Source organism: Oryx dammah, unplaced genomic scaffold (assembly GCF_014754425.2).
Source record: "Oryx dammah isolate SB20612 unplaced genomic scaffold, SCBI_Odam_1.1 HiC_scaffold_24, whole genome shotgun sequence".
Classification (NCBI taxonomy): domain Eukaryota; kingdom Metazoa; phylum Chordata; class Mammalia; order Artiodactyla; family Bovidae; genus Oryx; species Oryx dammah.
In genome coordinates, this window is record NW_024070208.1 from 31043134 (window position 1) to 31066179 (window position 23046).

Below are 23046 nucleotides of genomic sequence, written 5' to 3' on the forward strand. Positions count from 1 at the left end.
TTGGGAAGATCCCCTGGAGAAGGAAATGGTAACCCACTCCAGTATTCTTGCCTGGAGAATCCCACAGATGAAGATGCCTGGTAGGCTATAGTCCACAGGGTCGCAAAGAGTCGGACACGACTGAGCGACTTCACTTACTTCACTTAAGCTCTACACTATAAGCAAGGACAGCTTCTGATTACATAACATCAAATCCTTTTGCTTCATTGTGTTAGGAATTTAGCCCTTCTTTGCTTGCCCCAGATGCAAACTTGCTCCTCACCCTGGCTAGTCTACATTATATACCCCAGGTTTTTTTCCTGGCACAGAGCTTTCTCTCTTCCTCAACTCTAGGACTGCCTGTGTCTCAGGAGAAGCTAAGAAATCTGCCCCTTGAGGTACCCAGCTATAGATTCCAGGCTCAGGAAGGATTCTAGTCAGCTATGGAGTCCAATCTGGGTTGTTTTACCTCTTTATTCCTTAGCTAATTTTAGTCCTCCTAAAATCAATGCAGATTTTCCTAGACGGGAATAAAAAACAGGCGGTCAGGGCTGTTCCCAGGCAGGCATGGGCTCTGTGGCAGCTAAACTAACCTGCTTCTTCTTTGCTGAGAGAAGCACTTTGTGAAGCCAGCACTCTGTGAAGCCTCCCTTCCTCTATCAGAACAACCTAACTACAGTAAGTCCCCTACATATGAACCTTCAGTTGCAAACTTGTGAAGATGCGAATGTCTGTTTGCACGTCCAGTCACATAGGTTGGTTCACGAGTCTGGCGTGCATTGTCCTGTGTGTGCATCTTCTGCAAGTGGTTGTGCTTTTGTGTGCTTCACTGTACAGTATAAAATACAGCTGGACAGCATCTTTATTTCAAGCCCAGGATGTCCAGAAGCAAGGGGAAAAGCAGCAGTGACGTACAGTTCAGAACTCTAGAGCCGACTGTTAGCTGGGTACCTAGGCTAACTTTGTTGGTCTTATGAACAAACTGGACTGATGAAGGTGCTCTCAGAATGGAACTCATCTCTATGTAGAGGACTTACCCTACTGCAAATAGACATTAAAGATTGAGACCACCAACATGGGACAGTTCACTAGCAAGGCCAAAGTCCAAGCCGTGGAGGAGTGAGTCCGGTGGGGGAAGCCCCCTTTCTCTTGCGAACTCCCCCACTTTAAACTCTGTTATCTTTAAAGCAAGTGCTACTATATGTAGCTTGAAATCACAATACAAACTCAGAGAATGGGTGAGTTTGTGGCCTGAGACTGTTCTCCAGTATCATCTGAGATTCGTGGCTACCCATGTCAGGACCTGTGCTGGCCACTCTGATGCCAGCATGACTGTGTCCCCTAAGCCTCTCTCTCTCCCTGGCCATGGGACAGGGGTATCCTGGGATCCGGGTGACCGGTTGCCCTTGTGTTTCTTCCTGTTGTGAGAGGCGGTGTGGAACACAAGGGCAAAGAACACTGGTTGAGAGTCAGATGCCTTCAAATCCTGGCTGCACTGTGCAGCCTTTGCTACTAAGCCTCTCTCATCTCCAGTTTTCCATCTGTGAAAAGGAGACTGCCTCATATACAGGCCCCAGGGTCTCACCTGGAGGCTAGAACACATTACCAGCTCAAAAAACACAAATTCCACCATTCCGTCTTATTTTCAGTCATAACAACAACAAGACTGCTATAGATATGAATGTCAAAAATTCAAGTCATCACAAGTATACTTTCCCTATTCTCTGCCTGCCCTTCATCTCTACTTGGTGCCTCTGATTTTCCTCAGTTTGGAGAAATGTAGTCTTGTGGCTTTTAGGTTAAAAACCATTGTTGCTGTTGTTCAGTTGCTCAGTCGTGTCCGACTCTTTGCGACCCCATGGACTGCAGCATGCCAGGCTTCCCTGTCCTTCACCAGCTCCCGGAGTTTGCTCAAACTCATGTCCATTGAGCTGGTGTTGCCATGATTTCTCAATTTAGGATGGCAGAAATGAGCCACTTTCCAGCTGAAGCCCCCCTCTCCTGGGTTTTCTTCTCTCCCATGCCACCTGGCTTGATTCCAAGCGGGTCCTGGTGCGGCTGGGCTGGGTGGCCCCCGGTTCTCCTTGCACATGCTCCGGGGCTGGCAGCCCCTGACCGTGACTCATGTGGAAGGCCTCTGGTGTCTCCTTTCACCTCACACCTGCTGTGTGCACAACCACGCACGCTGTAAGGGCTGTGGTCCCAGCCCTGTCCTCACGGTGTCTGCACTGCGGCTCTGGTCATCACGTCCACGCCGATCTCCCGCTCCATCTCCCGTGGGTGGTGTTCTCCACACCCTAGAGCTGCCAGGGCACTCATCCTGCCCTCCCCCTTCCATCCACCTCTGCTCTATCACCCTCAGTCCACCGTGGCTCGAAGGTCAGGAAGGTCTGTGACCACCAGGAGTCCACGTGAGATGAGCAAGGCAAAGAGCTCCATCACCCTTTCGTCGTCGTTGTTTAATTGCTCAGTTGTGTCCGACTCTTTGGGGATCCCCATGGACTGCAGCCCCCCAAGACTCCTCTGTCCATGGGATTCTCCAGGCAAGAATACTGGAGTGGGTTGCCATTCCCTTCCCCAGGGGATCTTCCTGACCCAAGGATCAAACCCATGTTTCCTGCATTGGCAGGTGGAGCCTTTACCAGTGAGCCACCAGGGAAGCCCTCCCTTCTGCCATCATCCTGAGACCCACTGAATTCTGGAGGTTCCACTGAGTTTTATCTCTCCTCCTGGATTCATCCTGAAGCAGGTACAAACTGAGTAAGCCTGATCTTGCAATTCTTCTGGTACTCTCTTCCCTTCCCAGCTTGGATAATTTCCCTTTAACTGAGGAAGACCAGGAGCCTAAGAGATTCATTTCTGCTCAGATTAACTGCCCTTTTCGAAGCTTTCTCTGCCTCTTGGGCTTTTCAGGCTGAAGGTGAGAATCTGAGTCCTTGTTAGCTCCGAGGCTGAGCTACAGCGAGTAGTGTCTTGTGCTGGGTGGACCAAGTCTCAGGCTGGGCCGGAGTACAAGGATATGACGTACTGCAAATCGACATTCTACATACTGTCCCACTACAAATATAACCTATTCCTGTGAAGAAGTGAGAACGCATGTCCTCAAACACTAGATATATCTGCCTTTCCTGTAAGTTTCTAAAGAATAAGACCCAAACACATGGATTGCAATTTTTAAAAATTTACTTTAAAAATTAACATTTTGAGTTTATCTTTGTGTGCGGTGTTAGAAAGTGATCTAGCTTCATTCTTTTACAAGTGGTTGACCAGTTTTCCCAGCACCACTTGTTAAAGAGATTGTCTTTACTCCATTGTATATTCTTGCCTCCTTTGTCAAAGATAAGGTGTCCATATGTATGTGGATTTATCTCTGGGCTTTCTATTTTGTTCCATTGATCTATATGTCTGTCTTTGTGCCAATACCATACTGTCTTGATGACTGTGGCTTTGTAGTAGAGCCTGAAGTCAGGCAAATTGATTCCTCCAGTTCCATCCTTCTTTCTCAAGATTGCTTTGGCTATTCGTGGTTTTTTGTATTTCCATACAAATCTTGAAATTATTTGTTCTAGTTCTGTGAAAAATATCGCCGGTATCTTGATAGGGATTGCATTGAATTTGTAAATTGCTTTGGGTAATATACTCATTTTCACTATATTGATTCTTCCGATCCATGAGCATGGTATATTTCTCCATCTATTAGTGTCCTCTTTGATTTCTTTCATCAGTGTTTTAAAGTTTTCTGTATATAGGTCTTTAGTTTCTTTAGGTAGGTATATTCCTAAGTATTTTATTCTTTTTGTTGCAATGGTGAATGGAATTGTTTCCTTAATTTCTTCTTCTACTTTCTCATTATTAGTGTAAAGGAATGCAAGGGATTTCTGTGTGTTGATTTTATATCCAAAGATAAACTCAAAATGGATTAAAGATCTAAATGTAAGACCAGAAACTATAAAACTGTTAGAGGAGAACATAGGCAAAACACTCTCTGACATAAACCACAGCAGGATCCTCTACGATCCACCTCCCAGAATTCTGGAAATAAAAGCAAAAATAAACAAATGGGATCTAATTAAAATTAAAAGCTTCTGCACAACAAAGGAAAACATAAGCAAACTGAAAAGACAGCCTTCCGAATGGGAGAAAATAATAGCAAATGAAGCAACTGACAAACAACTAATCTCAAAAATATACAAGCAACTCCTGCAGCTCAATTCCAGAAAAATAAACGACCCAATAAAAAAATGGGCCAAAGAACTAAATAGACATTTCTCCAAAGAAGACATACGGATGGCTAACAAACACATGAAAAGATGCTCAACATCACTCATTATTAGAGAAATGCAAATCAAAACCACAATGAGGTACCACTTCACACCAGTCAGAATGTCTGCGATCCAAAAATCTGCAAGCAATAAATGCTGGAGAGGGTGTGGAGAGAAGGGAACCCTCCTACACTGTTGGTGGGAATGCAAACTAGTACAGCCACTATGGAGAACAGTGTGGAGATTCCTTAAAAAATTGCAAATAGAAATGCCTTATGACCCAGCAATCCCACTGTTGGGCATACACACAGAGGAAACCAGAATTGAAAGAAACACATGTACCCCAATGTTCATCGCAGCACTGTTTATAATAGCCAGGACATGGAAACAACCTAGATGTCCACCAGTAGATGAATGGATAAGAAAGCTGTGGTACATATACACAATGGAATATTACTCAGCCATTAAAAAGAATACATTTGAATCAGTTCTGATGAGATGGATGAAACTGGAGCCGATTATACAGAGTGAAGTGAGCCAGAAAGAAAAACACCAATACAGTATACTAACACATATATGTGGAATTTAGGAAGATGGCAATGATGACCCTGTATGCAGGACAGCAAAAAAGACACAGATGTGTATAGCGGACTTTTGGACTCAGAGGGAGAGGGAGACGGTGTGATGATTTGAGAGAATGGCATTGAAACATGTATAATAACATGTAAGAATCGAAATGCCAGTCTATGTCTGATGCAGGATATGACACGCTTGGGGCTGACGCGCGGGGATGACCCAGAGAGATGTTGTGGGGAGGGGGGTGGGAGGGGGGTTCATGTTTGGGAACGCATGTACACCTGTGGTGGATTCATGTCAATCTATGCCAAAACCAATACAGAATTGTAAAGTAAAAATTAAAAATAAATAAATAAATTTAAAAAAAAAAAAGAAAAAAGAAAAAGAAATTAACATATAATAACACTGTGTTGTGTGTGCACGTGATTTTTTTGTGTGTACAAGTCTATAAATTTGAAAACATGCACAGGTTTCTGTAACTACCACCACAACTAGAATATAGTTTCAAATATAGTTTCCACTGTTTCAAAAATCTCCCTTTACCTACTGTACAGAACAGGGTTATGTGGCAGCCTGGATGGGAGGGGAGTTTGGGGGAGAATTGTTGTTGTTTAGCCTCTAGGTCAGGTCCGACTCTGTGACTGCATGGACTGCAGCACGCCAGGCTTCCCTGAGCTTGCTCAAACACATGTCCGTTGAGTTGATGATGCCATTCAACCGTCTCATCCTGCCCTCAATCCTTCCCAGTGTAAAAGTCTTTTCCAGTGAGTTAGCTCTCTCCACTGGGGGAGAATGGATACATATATATGTATGGCTGAGTCCATTGCTGTTCACCTGTAACTATCACAACATTGTTAATCAGCTATGCTGCTAAGTCACTTCAGTCGTGTCTGACTCTGTGAGACCCCATAGACAGCAGCCCACCAGGCTCTGCCATCCCTGGGATTCTCCAGGCAAGAACACTGGAGTGGGTTGCCATTTCCTTCTCCAATGCATGAAAGTGAAAAGTAAAAGTGAAGTCGCTCAGTCGTGTCCGACTCCCAGCAACCCCATGGACTGCAGCCTACCAGGGTCCTCTGTCCATGGGATTTTCTAGGCAAGAGTACTGGAGTGGGGTGCCATTGCCTTCTCCATTAATCAGCTATACTCCAATATAAAATAAAAATTTGTTTAAAAAAATCTCCCTTTGTACACCCTTCTCACATCCCTGACCCCTGGCAACTACTAATCTGTTCTCCATTGCTATGGTTTTGCCTTTTGGAAGATCTCACAGAACCAAAGAGCATGCCATCTCGAGTGTAGCTTCTTGAACTCAGCATAAAGTCTTTGCAAATCATGCGAGCTGTTACATGCATCAACAGATCATTCCTTTTTAATACCTATGCGATCTGTGGTGATTTCCCCTCTTTCATTCCTGATGCTGCTAAGTTTGTCTTTTTGTTTGCCAGACTTACATTTATCAATTTTGTTGACAGTTTCAAAGAAACAGCTATCAGTTTCATTGATTCTATTATTTTTCTGTTTTCAGTGTCACTAATTACTCCTCGTCTTCATTTCCTTCCGTTTTCTTGCTTTGAGATTATTTTTGTGCTATGCTGTACCTATGATACAGGCTACAAACATATTCTTCTTCTAGTGTCTTGAGGTAGAAGCTTACTGATTTAAATCTTTTGTTTTTTCTGAGTTTTTAATACTATAAATATCATTTTAGGCATGATGTTAGCCATGCTGCACAAATTTCTAAATGTTGCAATTTCTTTTTTTTTTTTTTATTTCAGTTTAAAATTTTCCCTTGAGGCTTCTTTTTGACACTCGGGTTATTTAGCATATGTTATTTAACTTCCAAATGGTTAAAGATTTTCCTGTTATCCTTCTCTTACTTTTGTCTAATTTCGTCAAGGTCAGATAACATATTTTGTATGATTCTAACTACTTAAAATGTGTAAATTTTATGACCCTAAATACTTTCTATCTTTGTGAATGTTCCATGTACACTGAAAAGAATGTATATTCTGCCATTGTTGGGTGCAGTATTTTATATACATCTATAAGTTCTCATTGGTTAATGATGTTATTCACTTCTTCTATATCTTTGCTAGTCTTCTGTCGACTGCTTCTGTTTATTACTGAGAGAGGAGGTGTTGAAATCTCCCAAGCATAATTTTATGTTGGTCGTCTTCTCCTTTCAGTTCTGTTTTTGCCTGGTGGGTTTTACAGCTCTATTGTTAGACAGACACATTGAGGCCTGTTATACGTTCTTGGTAAATTAACCCTTTTACATTGTATAACGTCCCTCTTACCCCTGGGAAGTTGCTCTGAAGTCTAACTTGTCTGCTATCAACACAGCCACTCCATGACTTTTGATTTGTGGTTCCATGTTCCATCCTCCTATTGATACTTTTAATCTGCATCTTTCTGTATTTTAAACAAAATTGTTGACAGCAGACAGCTGAGTCATGTTTTTTAATCCATGTTTCCATACATACCCTGATGATTTTTTTAAAGATTTTCTTGATGTGGACCATTTTCAAAGTCTTTGGTGTATTTGTTACGATACTGCTTCTGCTTTATGATTTTTTGGTTTTTTGGCCCTGAAGCATGTGGGATATTAGATCCCTGACCAGGGATCAAACCCATGTCCTCTGCGTTGCAAGATGGATCCTTAACCACTGGACCAGCAGAGAAGTTCCTTGGTGCTTTGCAAATGTTAGGAGGGATATTTGACGGATTTATTGTTTATTTTACTATTCTTAGATTACCAGGTGTTAAATAGTTGACTGTGGTGTAGGAGAAGACTCTTCAGAGTCCCTTGGACTGCAAGGAGATCCAACCAGTCCATTCTAAAGCATCCATTCTGGGTGCTCATTGGAAAGACTGATGCTAAAGCTGAAACTCTGATACTCTGGCCACCTCATGCTAAGAGTTGAGTCATTGGAAAAGACTGATGCTGGGAGGGCTTGGGGGCAAGAGGAGAAGGGGATGACAGAGGATGAGATGGCTGGATGGCATCACTGACTCGATGAGCATGAGTTTGGATAAACTCCGGGAGTTGGTGATGGACAGGGAGGCCTGGCATGCTGCGATTCATGGGGTCACAAAGGATCAGACATGACTGAGCAACTGAACTGAACTGAAATAGTTGATGAATGAAGTAATAAGCAAAATAACTGATCAAGGCAACTGGAGTTATCTATATAATGGGCATCAAAACACCTGCACCAGAAGTTTAATGTGAGGATTAAATGAGATGATGCACATAAAAATATAAAGGGCAGAACAGTGTCCAGGACACCTTGGGTATTTACAACTAATTTTTCCTTAAATCCTGGAGGCTTTTCAGCAGATTTTTCAAAAGATTAAAGCGACAAGGTTCTCTGTACTAGAACAACTGAGCAATTCCTGAATGTAAAGTCACTGGATCAAAACAGAGTCAACCTAAAATATCAATAATTTGTTCAGTCGCTCAGTCGTGTCCTACTCTTCATGACCCCCAAGGACAGCAGCACACCAGGCTTCCATGTCCTTCACCATCTCCTGGAGTTTGTGCAAACATAACTCATGTCCATCGAGTCGATGATGTCATCCAACCATCTCATCCCAACTACCTTCATGTTTTTTATGTCTCTTGGAGAACTGATCCCTTCATTCATAATGTGGTATCCTCTTTATCTATGATTATCTTATTCTGAAGTCTGCTTTGTCTAAGATTATAAAATTATAGCTATTCCAAATTTCTTTGGATTAGTGTTAGCATGGTATATCTTTCTCCATCCCTTTACTTTGGTAAGAGTCTTTATACTTATTTATTTTTTAAACTTTTTATTTTATATTGGAGTATAGTGGATTAACAATGTTGCAATAGTGTCAGATGTACAGCAGAACAACGCAGCCATACATATCCATGTATCCATTCTCCCTCAAACTCCCCTCCCATCCAGGCTGCCACTTAACATGGAGCACAAAGTTTTTATATTTAAATAGGTTTTCTTTTTCTTTTTTTAAAATATAACTTTATATATTTAATTGGAGGCTAATTACTTTACAATATTGTATTGGTTTTGCCATACATTGACATGAGTCCCCCACGGGTGTAACACGTGTTCCCCATCCTGAACCCCCCTCCCACCTGCCTCCCCATACCATCCCCCTGGGTCATCCCAGTGCACCAGCCCCGAGCATCCTGTATCATGCATCAAACCTGGACTGGCGATTTGTTTCACATATCATATTATACATGTTTCAATGCCATTCTCCCAAATCATCCCACCCTCGCCCTCTCCCACAGAGTCCAAAAGACTGTTCTATACATCTGTGTCTCTTTTGCTGTCTCGCATACAGGGTTATCATTACCATCTTTCTAAATTCCATATATATGCGTTAGTATACTGTATTGGTGTTTTTCTTTCTGGCTTACTTCACTCTGTATAATCGGCTCCAGTTTCATTCACCTCATTAGAACTGATTCAAATGTATTCTTTTTAATGGCTGAGTAATACTCCATTGTGTATATGCACCACAGCTTTCTTATCCATTCTTCTGCTGATGGACATCTAGGTTGCTTCCATGTCCTGGCTATTATAAACAGTGCTGTGATGAACATTGGGGTACACATGTCTCTTTCAATTCTGGTTTCCTCGGTGTGTATGCCCAGCAGTGGGATTGCTGGGTCGTATGGCAGTTCTATTTCCAGTTTTTTAAGGAATCTCCACACTGTTTTCCATAGTGGCTGTACTAGTTTACATTCCCACCAACAGTGTAAGAGGGTTCCCTTTTCTCCACACCTTCTCCAGCATTTATTGCTTGTAGACTTTTGGATGGCAGCCATTCTGACTGGTGTGAAATTGTACCTCACTGTGGTTTTGATTTGCATTTCTCTGATAATGAGTGATGTTGAGCATCTTTTCATGTGTTTGTTAGCCATCCGTATATCTTCTCTGGAGAAACGTCTGTTTAGTTCTTTGGCCCATTTTTGGATTCGGTTGTTTATTTTTTTGGAATTGAGCTGCAGGAGTTGCTTGTATATTTTTGAGATTAATTATTAATTATTTGTCAGTTGCTTCATTTGCTATTATTTTCTCCCATTCTGAAGGCTGTCTTTTCACCTTGCTTATAGTTTCCTTTGTTGTGCAGAAGTTTTTAATTTTAATTAGGTCCCATTTGTTTATTTTTGCTTTTATTTCCAATATTCTGGGAGGTGGGTCATAGAGGATGCTGCTGTGATTTATGTCAGAGAGTGTTTTGCCTAGGAGTTTTATAGTTTCTGGTCTTACGTTTAGATCTTTAATCCATTAAATAGGTTTTCTTGTGGATAACATATAGTTATGTTAAAAAAAAAAAACAACCCTTTTTGACTATCTTTGTCTTTTAAGTAGTGTGTTTAGGCCACTCACATTTCATGTGATTATTGTTCTGGCTGGATTAATATCTTTATAACTTTTCTATACATTGCACTGGGGCTTCCCAGGAGGCACTAGAGGTAAAGAACTCACTTGCCGATACAGGGGACATGGGTTCGATCCCTGGGTTGGGAAGATCCCCTGGAAAAGGGAATGGCAACCCACTCCAGTATTCTTGCCTGGAGAATCCCATGGACGGAGGAGCCTGGCGGGCTGTAGTCGATGGGGTCCCAAAGAGTCAAACACGACTAAAGTTACAACATGCATGCATTGCATTTATTCCTCATTTTTTTCCTCTCCTTCTGCCTCCTTTATGCTTGTAAAATAGATGCACTACAATTCTTTCACACTGAAAAAATAATGGGAGAATACTCCTGAAGAAAAACTTGAGAAATGATACCCCCTCTACCTATTCTGTCAGCACAGTTCTTATGATGCCTCTGTTTTAAAGAGAACACTGCCATGTTACAGAGTCAGTATTTTTCAGTTTTAAATATTTCTCCTTCTGTTCCTGGTGGAGCAGACATCATGGGCCTTTAGGGACTGAATTACAGACATAGATTGTTGGACTCTCAATATGTAATTGCTTTTATGAATGATCTCCTAGTCAAACTGCTTGCAGTGTGTGACATCAATCTTATTCTTGCTGTCTTAGTACTTTGATTGTCAGGAATAAAATGAAAAATGAAAAAGCAGTTGTGTGATTTTAATTTCAAACCTACTATCACTTACGTGTGTGGAACAGGTGGGTTTGCAATTCGCACTATAGTGAATGAGGGGAGGAGAGCAGCAACTGCTTTTGTAAAACACTCTGGAATTTAAGGTAATCCTTGGCCAGCACGCTTCTCAGAGCAGATTTCATTTCCAGCCAATGCCCTGTAGATGTCACCATTGCCATTTCTGACGGGGAAAAGCACCAGCTTCACCACAAGCTTGTTCAGTCGCTCAGGCGTGTCCGACCCTTTGCAACCAAATGGACAGTAGCACACCAGGCTTCTCTGTCCATCACCAACTCCCAGAGCTTGCTCAAACTCATGTCATCAAGTCAGTGATGCCACCCAACCATCTCATCTTCGGTCATCCCCCTCTCCTCCCACCTTCAATCTTTCCCAGCATCAGGGTCTTTTCCAATGAGTTGCCTCTTTGCATCAGGTGGCCAAAGTACTGGAGCTTCAGTTTCAGCATCAATCCTTCCAATGAATATTCAGGGTTGATTTCCTTTAGGATTGACTGGTTTGATCTCCTTTCGGTCCAAGGGATTCTCAAGAGTCTTTAACAGCACCACAATTTGAAATTATCAGTTCTTTGGTGCTGGATCTTCTTTATGGTTCAACCCTTACATCTATCTATACACGACTACTGGAAAAACCATAGCTTTGACTAGATGGACCTTTGTCAGCAAAATGATGCCTGTCTAGATTTGTCATAGTTTTTCTTCCAAGGAACAAGTGTCTTTTAATTTCATGGCTGCAGTCACTATACTCAGTGATTTTGGAGTCCACGGTGATGGAGGCCAAACCTGTTGAACCATTTGGTTGTTAAGGAACTAGGGGAGTCTGCTTGTTCTGACCCATTTACAGATGCTCCTCTGAAAGTGCCAAACTCTGGATACTTTCTCATTCTGTATCATTCTTATCTACTGTCTGGTACCTGGTTTTACAGTTCACTCCCTCTTTCAGAAACTCCTCTCTCATTTGGCTTCTTCGAGGAGGGACTCTCCTGTTTGCAATGACCTTTCTCCTCATCACCTGTGTTTCCTTTCTTTCCCACTCCTTCTCCTGGGGTCCCTACAGAGGCTCTGTCCTGTGTCCTCCTGTACACACACTCCTGTCAATCACCCTCTTCTAATGTCACTTCTACACAAATGACTCCCAAATCTCTTTTCTAGAGCTTCTTTTTTCTCTCCTGACATTTAAACCCACGTTTAACTTCCTCATGGAGCCCCTAGCATCACAAAGAACAAAGAATCGTGGAAATCGACAAAGCAGGACTAGACCAGGTTGAGGGAGGAGATGTTACATATGGGAGCAGGCTCCTCTGTCCATGGGGTTCTCCAGGCCAAGAATCCTGGAGTGGGTTGTCATTTCCTTCTCTAGGGGATCTTCATGGGTAACTATAATATAAAAAAATAAGCTCCTCCCACTTGAAATTCCTGAGAGAATGGGACAGAGGGCACTCCTGGAACATGTGATAGAATTCTCAACATTTTTTTCTGAACTCCAAAGGAACAGATGATAGTATATTTGAGTAATATACATATTGTGTAAAAGTATATTTTTGGAGGAAAAATGTCCATCCCTACAGATCCACTGGACCTGGACCCTGAGGGTTCATGGATGCACAAAGTGTGCAGTTTCAGAGAAAATAGTTAAACAGAGAACCTGCCACCTCTTTATAAATATTCCTGAGCCGTAAACACAAGATTCCTACATGAGTATAACACTCCTCAGTTTTGTGATTTCTATTTGCGACTTGTTGGGGCCAGGGTGGGAACGGTTTACCTCTTACCACCTGGAGCCTCTTGGACTTGTAAACCCCAATGGACCTCCTAACTGGCTCACAGGCTGGGTCCTGGGGTCCTGTATCCACCCTCTCCTTTGTGTCAGACCATCCTCCTCATACTCCCACCTTTTGCCCAGATTATTACTACAAGCAGCTGAGCTTCCTAAGTGTTTTCTCTGCTTGGGATTCTCTTTCTACCTTCCATCCCATACGCTGCTATTATATCAACTGTCCTGAAATGCAGGTTCAAATGTACTCTGTCCAAAACTCTCAGAGCCTCCTGACTGCCTCAAATTGAGCCTCTCTTTACTTTGCTATTTGAATCACCAAACCCTTCTGCCTCATTTCTGGCTACTGACAATCCATAAGCTCCACACTTTAGGCAAATCAGACTCTACTCCTGGCAGATCCAGCCTGGTTTGTTCCAGGGTTGTGCCGCCTGCTAAGCTGGGCCCCCCATCTCTGCTATGGAAGCCTGATTTACTCTCAAGGGCCAGTACATAAGCATCCGTCTTCTCTGAATGGCCATGTGGCCCCGGCTGGAGTAATCGCTCCCTGTGGGACCCCTGAGAGCCACATCAATACTCTGTCCTCCAGGGATTCGAACAAGTGTCTTTCCGCTCTGGAATTAGAAGGCAGGGTCTGAGACTGAATTTTTAAATCTTCCACTTAACCAACAGGTGTAGAATTAAACAGAATGGCTAGGATGCATGGTGATGTATATTTGGGGTCAGAGAAAATCCAAAGAGTGTATGTGAAGTAAAGAGGTGGGTCTCACTGTAACTCACTCAGGCCATGAGGGTCTTGGTACAAATGGACCATGTTCCCAATCCTCCCCTAAATATAAGGCACAGTACAAACCCTCACAGCCTTGAAGGCTGTGTGGAGAGGGAGAGGAAATACCATATCATTCTGGAAAACATGGGCTGGACATGAGTTGATACAGGTTGGACATTGGCTGGACATGGGTTGATTGGACATGGGTTGATATGACATTACTTTGTCTACAAAGGTTCATCTAGTCAAGGCTATGGTTTTTCCAGTGGTCATGTATGGTCAGTGAGAGTTGGCCTATAAAGAAAGCTGAGTGCCAAAGAATTGATGCTTTTGAACTGTGGTGTTGGAGAAGACTCTTGAGAGTCCCTTGGACTGCAAGGAGATCCAACCAGTCCATCCCAAAGGAAATCAGTCCCGAGTATTCACTGGAAGGACGATGCTGCAGCTGAAACTCCAATCCTTTGGCCACCTGATGCGAAGAGCTGACTCACTGGAAAAGACCCTGATGCTGGGAGGGATTGGGGGCAGGAAGAGAAGGGGACGGCAGAGGATGAGATGGCTGGATGGCATCACAGACTCGATGGACAGGAGTTTGAGTGAACTCCGGGAGTTGGTGATGGACAGGGAGGCCTGGCGTGGTGCAGCCCATGGGGTCAAAAAGAGTCGGACACGACTGAGCAACTGAACTGAACTGATACAGCTATGCAGAGCATGACCACCACAGCCAGCTGGGTTGATATGGGTTGTATTGTGGCTCCATCGCTTTCTAATTCTATTGTCTTGGGAAGGCTACAGAACCTCCCTGAGCCTCAGTCTCAACTGTCCCATGAAAATAATGTCAACACCAGGCAGGGTTTTGTGAGGGTTAAAATGTTATATGTAAGCTGTCCAGGACACTGGAGATGGTCAATAAACAAGAGTGATGTTGTTATTAAAATGCTTTGTCTTTTACTTTTTGAACTCTATAGAACCTTTCATTGGTGGAGGCAGGGTTGATTAAAACCTACTAACATAAGTGAATTGAAGATGAAAAGTTAAATATATGAACTACATTTAAAAATATGTACACCCCTAACTGAGGCTTCCCTGGTGGCTCAGACGGTAAAGAATCTGCCTGCAATGCAGGAGACCCAGTTTCAATCCCTGGGTCAGGAAGAACCACTGGAAAAGGAAATGGCAAACCCACTCCAGTATTCTTGGCTGGGAAATCCCACAGACAGAAGAGCCACAAAGAGTCTGAGAAGACAGCAACTAACTCTTTCACACTATATACTTTAGGGAAAAGGAGGCTGATGCTTATTAATTTTGATTAAGCTTAGAAAATACACAAATGCTTGACATTAATTTTCATTCTCTGTATGCCTAATAATATTTTCAATAATAAATAAAAAGAATTAAAACCAACATGTCACATTCATAAAGTAAAATGATAAAAATTATACAAACCAATATGAAAAAACTGAATAAATATAATAAACCTGATTAAAAATGAAACGAAAACGAATACACTCTCAGATGTAACTTGTAAAATTTGATGCTACGGGGCAAGGCATGCCACTTAATAGGGGCGAGGCATGCCGCTTAATACGTTAATATTAACAGACCATCATCTGTGTTGTTTCCTGGATTAGCCACCAGGGGCTGCTAAAGAGTAGTGTTTCCAGGAGCCAGGCAGAGAAAGATTAAAAAAATAATCTTTCAACATGACCCTGAGAAGTGCAAGTCCCTGAGAATCACACTTATTACTACACCCCCCAAGAGGTCTGAGACCGCAGATATCAGCAAAGCTGTCTGGCTGGTGGTGAGGACCGTGCCTTGTTGGCAGAGTGGAGCTACCTAAAGTCAGCGTGAATGTGAGGCTGGTGCTGGCACTTAAAGGGGACAGCTAAGCATCCCCGGACGCTGGGCTCAGACTGCCACACAGCTGGCAATGCTCACAGCCGCTGTGCCATGAGCTGTGAAGCACAGGGCAGAAGTGGAAGACTCTTATCTAGGCTTCTGATTCCTTTTTCTAGTGACTTCCCATCCTTAACGGAATCAGCACATTCTGGAAAAAATACATAGCCCCAGCTGAACAGCTCGACTAGAAAACGGCTTCTATTCTTAAAGGACACGCCAAGTCAAATCCTTTATATACATAAAATGAAATAAGGGGTCTGTTCTGTGTTTTCACTTTACATTTCTCACCTGTCTTACTCATCCCGCTTGAGAGTAAAATATTTGTCAGATTTCCTTGTCCCCAAAAAGGATGCTTTACTGAATACTGTTTAAAGTACCTTTGCCCATTAATTCATGACATTCTCTCTATAACCTTGTGAAGAGTTATTAACGATCCTATTTGCAATTGAGGAAACTTTGAGACTCAAAGATGATTGGTCAGACGGGGCTTGGCTGCAGGCAGCCGACTGGGGCAAGGATGTATTAATTTCCCATGGGTGATGCTGACAGGGCTCCAAGAGGGACAGTAACTTGCTCAAGTCTTGAGGGGGATGAAGGCGTTGGTGGGACTGACCCCTTGCCAGCACCGTGCCCTCGCTCTACCACGCCAGGCTTTGTAGACAAAATGAAAAGAAAAGATACAGGTGTGGCGCTCCAGCAGGGTCTTTAGGAAGAAGAGCAGAAAGAGCTTGTTTTTTCAGGCTGGCTGTGGTGGTCATGCTCTGCATAGCTATAGTAAGCTGGGCTGTGACATGTTTCACATATAAAAATACTAATAACGCATCAGCCTCCCGCAATAGGATACAGGGAACACGTCAGGGTCACGATATCTTGTAACAGAGGGCTCCGTCACCCACACTTCCTGGCTTGCCTGGCCTCTTATTTCCCTCAGTGCTCCACCCCGGTCACAAACTCTCAAATCAATCATCTTAAACCACGTGGAGCAAATCCAGCCTATGTCGAAGCTGCTTATGTTCAATTACAGACTTAAAAAAATAATGTCCGTTGTTTCTTCTGGAGCTTGTCTGGAGAAAGCACTGCGATCAGGACAAAGAAAGGACACACTGGGTGGGAGGGGAAATGCCAGGGTCATCAGGAGGCCCGTCTGGAGTCGCTGGTTGTGATTTACTGAAAAGAGAATGAAGTTCAGGCCCACCATCTATCTTGCTGAAATGTCAAGCTGAGTGTGGCTCCAGCCAGTAGGGGGCTCTGATGGACATGCCTGCAAATCACCTGCCAGCCCTTTGGGATCTCCGACGGAAGGGCCGTGCGGATGCTACAGAGAAGTACAGCTAGTGGCCCCTGACCAACAGGAATTCTCCTGGGGCCCAGAAATGCACCGTTACAGGGAACCGACCCTTAATCTCAACACAGAAAACTCTTTTTCTCTGCCATGATGCCATGAGTGGGGTCTAAAATTTCCAACTTGAAAACACACTGCATGTTAGGAAAAAAAAAATGAAAGTGTTAGTCGCTCAGTCATATCTGACTGTTTGCGACCCCATGGACTGCAGCCTCTGTCCATGGGATTCTCCAGGCAAGAATACTGGAGTGGGTAGCCATTCCCTTCTCCAGGGGAATCTTCCCGATCCAGGGATAGAACCTGGGTCTCCCGCATTCCAGGCAGATTTCTGACCATCTGAGGCGCCAGGGAAGCCCTCACAGTGCGTGTGACCAATGTGTTAAGTTGGGGTTTGCTGGCAAATCAATCCACAGCAAATCTTTATCAAGGATTTGTTACGACACTGCGTGATGCATAGAAGCAACACGGTGGCCAGAGTAACACAGTACATGTTATCACTGAACTGCAATGCACAGCCCTGATTTCCTCTCTTTATTAAAGACCTGACAGTCAGTGGAAAACACACATCCAGCCGAAGAACAGAAAATACGACTCTGTCTAATAAGAAAACTACTCAGTATTTAACACGGCAAGTCCGGCCCCTTTGGTGCCTCAAAAAAGTGTCTGTAATTTTAATTCTTACAGGGTGGGAACACAGTCATTTCGGCTCTTCAAAGTTGACCCCAGGGGTACCAGACCGGAAGGGAAGACATAACATTCAAATTGGTCATTGATTGCTGGTGTTAACATTTTGACAAGGGAGGAAAAGGAAACTATTGATAAAACTGAAATCTGTTCATCTTGTCTTTGATCACAACTATACACTGGGAATTAGCTCCTTGGGCGAAAAGCTTTAAGCAAAAAACAGGAAACAAGCATTAAACAGGGCAGCTGAGGCTTCTATACTGGGAGGGACAAGAGAGGCTGCAGGCTGCCATAAAAGGTCGGAGTCCTCTGCACTTTAAGGTTCAGATAATAAGGAAAACCAGTGGACATGGTGTTGGTTAATATTCTTCTGATTTTTCTTCTTTAAATTAGCTAGAAATTTAGTTAGTTCATTTTCCTGGTTGGGGGACATTTCTATAGCACTTTTACTTTCATTTATAGATCCCAGGAGGTCCATACATGAAATTAATGCCTTATAGGTTATTGATATGGTAACTCATAGTGTTTAAACTTCAAAGGTAAAGGTTTCAAGTTTTTCCCCAAATGCTCCTTGGTCACCCCGGGATGGAGCAAGAATGTACCAAGTCAGGCTCAGGCTCCCACCGCCTCCCTCTGCACTGAGAGACAGGGAGGCTGAACCGTGTTTGGTGAATGTTACCAGACTGCACCAAGGGCTTCCCAGGTGCCGACAGTGGTAAAGCGTCCGCTTGCCAACGCAGGAGACGCAAGAAACGTGGGTTTGATCCCTGGGTCAGGAAGATCCCCTGGAGAAGGAAATGGCAACCCACTCCGGTATTCTTGCCTGGGACATTTCATGGACAGAGGAGCCTGGTGGGCTACAATCCACGGGGTCACAAAAGACAACAACAAACCGAGTCTGATAACAGACCCAGTGTCCAGACGAGCCCAGGAGACTCTGGACTCTTAGGCTGAGGAACCCAAGGCCTCTCTGCATTGTCAGAAGAAACAAGGGGTCAGGGGATGCCCCCTGCCCGTGCTGCCCCCTGCACACTGTGAGCGTGGCCCGGAGGAGAGGCCCCAGGCCCGGCAGCTTCCAGGTCCCCTCAAGGGCCACAGTGGCCCGCTCTGCCGCACTGGCTTGCTCTGTGCTGAGAGGCACAGATGTCTCAGAACCTGGCGATCTCGGGTCCAAAATGCAAACCACCACATGCCCCATTCTCACCTTCCAAATCTCCCTTTATACCTTTTCCTTTTTTTCTTTCCTCTGGAGAAGGAAATGGCAACCCACTCCAGTACTCTTGCCTGGAAAATCCCATGGACAAGAGGGGCCTGGTAGGCGACAGTTCATGGGGTTGCAAAGAGATGGACATGACTAAGCAACTTCACTTTCACTTTTTCACTTTTCTTTTTTTTTAATGTAATTTTCCCTTTTAGAATCAAGGTTATGAACCCATCTTCCCAGACTAACGTCTTTCATATGCAAGTCTCAACTCGGCTCCCAAAACATCTCATGATGCTGGCGGAGACACCGCAGCACCTGAAAATCAAACCATCTCTAACCCCAAACCAGAATTAAAGCTCGCACACTAAGAACCATCCCCGCCGCTGCCCTCCGCTTCCACATTCACCAGGCGTGGCCTCACCTTCCCGAAGAAGAGCTGCGTGGCCACGGCGAGCGCCTGGAAGCCGCGGACGGCGGTGCTCAGCTCCGCCCGCGCGCGCCCCAGCTGCCGGGCCTGCTGCTCGCAGTGCTCCTTCAGCCGCTGTGCCAGCAGCCGCTCCGCCTCGCGGGCCTGCGGGTCCGGCTTCGCGGAGAACCCGTTGCGGGGGGCCGTGGTCCTCTGCTTGGGGTACCCTAGGAAGCAAGGAGGGTCACCTGTGAGAAAACAGTCAGCCCAGATGTACAAGGCTCCTCATGACACAAGGATGCCGGCAAGGGGCTGAGAAGGAACGGCCCGCTGTGTGTCATTGTAAGGGTTAAAATGAAAAAAACAAGGGCTGTGAAGTGTTGTTCTGTTGAAGTGGTTCCAAGTGCAAGATTTCACGCTTGGAAGCAGAGGAACAGACAGAATTGCCCAGTTCCTCCCAGCTGCCTACATTTCTTCCCGGTCTACTTGGAGAGACTTGGAGCAGTTGGCTTTTTTTTTTTTTTCTTCTTCAAGGGGATTCCCCTTGGAAAGCATCTAAAGGGAAATCACTCAATCCAGGTGGAAGCCAGACTTAAAACCTAGCAACCCTTTCACTGACGGGCTTCCCTGATGGCTCAGCGGTAAAGAACCCAGCAGGGCAGGAGATGTGAGTTTGATCCTTGGGTCAGCAAGAGTCCCCTGAAGGAGGAAATGGCAAGCCCCTTCAGTATTCTTGCCTGAAGAATCCCGTGGACAGAGGAGCCTGGTGGGCTACAGTCCGTGGGGTGGCGAAGAAACAGACATGCCTGAAGCAACTGAGCACGCACGCATATATGCATCAAGCACCTGTTCAGTCAATGACATGTGGGAGGCCCAGTGGACTTGCAAAGAAATGAGGCCCTGCCTTTGACCATGGGCAAGCCAGCGTCAGCATCTGGGCTCTGGGTTCTCTGATTCCTCGCCAGGCATCTCAACACCTAAGGACACTTGCTGATCCACTCTGCAGCATCTCTGACTGAACTCACAAGTTTGGGGGCACACCCTGAACCTAGAACATTCTCCCATTCCCCCAGTCTCGTCCCAATCACATCCCCTGGTTGCATTACTCTGAGTAGGGGCACATAGAATCTATGGTGATCCCAGTGACCACTGGCGAGCAAAGAAGCCAGTCACCTTCTGTTCTTACAAAGATGAATGCAAGCACTTTGCGTGCAAAGGCTGAGCACCAGGATGAACATGGGCCTTCAAAATGCAAAGAGAACATGAAAAATTCATCTGCAGTCATCTGGTCACTATCCAGAGGATTCTAATGGATGGAAAAGCATGGTTCAGTCCTGAAGCTGGAAGCTCAACTGACATGACAACAAGCAAACACTGCAGCCTTGGGACCTGCATATTTACAATCTCAGAGAAGGCCCATGACCTTAACACTTGTAAACAAGAGGGAGAAGAATGAAAGGACACAACTTTGATAGCCCTCCAGCTTAAGGAAAAGCACTTCATGAGTTTGGTCCACCTCCCAACAGACAGGAAGTCTGTTTCTTGCAGGCCGGCACCAGCATGACACCCTAAGGAGCACATGGGCTAAGTTCTCTGTCGTCTTAGACAGGCTTTATTTTTCTTAAACTGATACAAATTTATTTTTTAAAAAAAATGTGCCCAGTAGCACACTACTTTCTACTCACTGCTGGCACTTGTCTGTCTGGAGTTGGCTAGTGCTGGGGAGAGTGGAGAGCAGACAGTGCGAGAGCAGGACATTTCCTTCCAGGCAGTGTGGAGCACGGGTGAGGGTAGGAATTACTGGGTTGGCCAAAAAGTTCGATCTATAGAAAAACTCAAACGAACATTTTGGCCAACCCGCTCTATCATAAATAAGTATTCCAGAAAGAAGGGCCTCTCAGGTGGCTCAGGGTTAAAGAACCCTCCTGCCAATGGAGGAGACACAAGAGACGATCCCTGGGTTGGAAAGATGCCCTGGAGAAGGAAGTGGCAACCCATTCCAGTATTCTCGCCTGGGGAATCCCATGGACCAAGGAGCCTGGTGGGTTTAGTCCATGGGGTTGCAAAGAGTTGGACAAGACTGAGAGACTAAGCATACACACTAGAAAGCAGAGGGTTACCTTTCCCATTCCAAGGAAAGAGCAGATTATTTTCTATTTTGATGAACAGAAAATAGGAAGAAAAAAAAAAGATGTTACAGCCAGAGTTTCCCAAGCCAACTATAAGAATTGGTTATGATAACACACTCTTTAGACAAAAATTTATGCAAAATAGTCTCAACTTTGGGACATTTATTATCATTTATTATTTACAAGAAGTATGAGTGTTATTTATCAAAGTAAGTCTAAATGTCTCCTTTCTCCAAGGGTGAAAAATCTTGGCTTAACGGTGTTATAACAACTGCTTAATTTTTATATTAAAAATTATAGTTACATCTGGCTTCCCTGTTAGCTCAGTTGGTAAAGAATCTGCCTGCAATGCAGGAGACCCCAGTTTGATTCCTGGGTCGGGAAGATCCCCTGAAGAAGGGATAGGCTACCCACTCCAATATTCTTAGGCTTCCCTTGTGGCTCAGCTGGTAAAGAATCCACCAGTGTGGGAGACCTGCGTTCGATCCCTGGGTTGGGAAGATCCCCCAGAGAAGGGAAAGGCTACCCACTCCAGTATTCTGGCCTGGAGAATTCCATGGACTGTATAATCCAAGGGGTCGCAAAGAGTTAGACATGACTGAGCGACTCTAACTGGTGAAGATGGAGTAAGAAAGGAGTAGATTTATCTTCTCATCTGAAACTACCCAAAACACTTGACCAAAATATGTCAGTGGATTTCCAGACATTATATTAGGCAATGAAGCACAAGGAACCAAAGGCTCTGAAACACACGAGCTGACCCCTACGACCCCCAGGGATGCCTGAGCCTGCTCTCTGGGTGGTCTTCCAGGCTGTGGCACAGAGACTCAGGAAGCCCAGGGGGAGTCTAGTAGTCTTCCCAACTTGGCATGGTGGAGCTGGGGGCTCAGGAAGTTCAAGAGTCAGCGGTTACAGGGCAGAGTAGCTGAGAGGACAGCTCCACAGAGACACAGAGTGACACAGAAGGGCCCCTCGAGTTTCTGGACAACCTACATCAGTGCAGCAGGCGAGGACAGTGTCCAGAGCCAGGGAGCGGATTCTACCCAGGACTAGCGGGAACACTGCCGGGAGCTCACAGAAGGCCAGGATCAATTCCTGTGCCCTCCGCAAGTCCCAGGGCATCAGAACACCTGGAAGGCTCGTATCATGGTGCTCTGCTGAAACCAGTCCTGGACTAACTGCTGGTCAGGATCCGTTTAACAAAGCTGATGAGAAAGATCCAAGATGATCAAGCTCTTTCCAAGTCACATAGTTTCACCTAAGAACCAAGCTTAAGAATATTTATAGAATTAAAAAAAAAAATCCAACAAGGAACAATTCACAATGTCAGTCATCTAAAAAAATTCTCAGGCATGTAAATAAGCAGGGATGTACAAGCCATGATGAAGAGGGGATGCAATCAATTGAAGTCAGCCAAGAAAAGCACCAGCAATTAACAGTTATTATAACTATATTCCATATATCAAGAGGCTGGAGGAAAGACTGAGTACATCAAATAGAAACAAAGATAAAAAGAGACTTAAATAAAAATTCTAGAGATTAACAATTCAAATGTCTGAGATAAAAATACACTGCATGGGATTAAGATTAGACACTGCATATGAAAAGATTAATGGCATGGATTTTCATAGCAGCATTACTCATAGTAGCCAAAAGCTGGAAACAAATGCCCATCAACCAATGAGTGGATAAACTATGAGACATTCACATGGTGTAGTATTATTCAGCCCAAACCAGGAACGAAACACTGATCCAGGAAGGAAATACTACTGATCCTCACTTTGACATGGATGAACCTCAAAAACGTGCTAAGTGAAAACAACTGATGAAAAAAGCCACACAGAATATGATTCCACTTACACGAAATGTCCAGAATAAACAAGTCCATGA

General features: G+C 44.4%; 1 protein-coding gene across 3 annotated transcripts in view; it reads right to left on the minus strand.

The window, feature by feature from the left end:
* Positions 1–23046, minus strand: part of MTUS2 (microtubule associated scaffold protein 2) — a 379312-nt gene that overhangs the window by 98984 nt on the left and 257282 nt on the right. For all 3 annotated transcript variants that reach the window (XM_040266725.1, XM_040266722.1, XM_040266724.1), the window contains one exon: positions 19043–19254. In XM_040266725.1, the coding sequence (XP_040122659.1) occupies positions 19043–19254 (212 nt within the window). The remainder of the gene's footprint in view (positions 1–19042; positions 19255–23046) is intronic.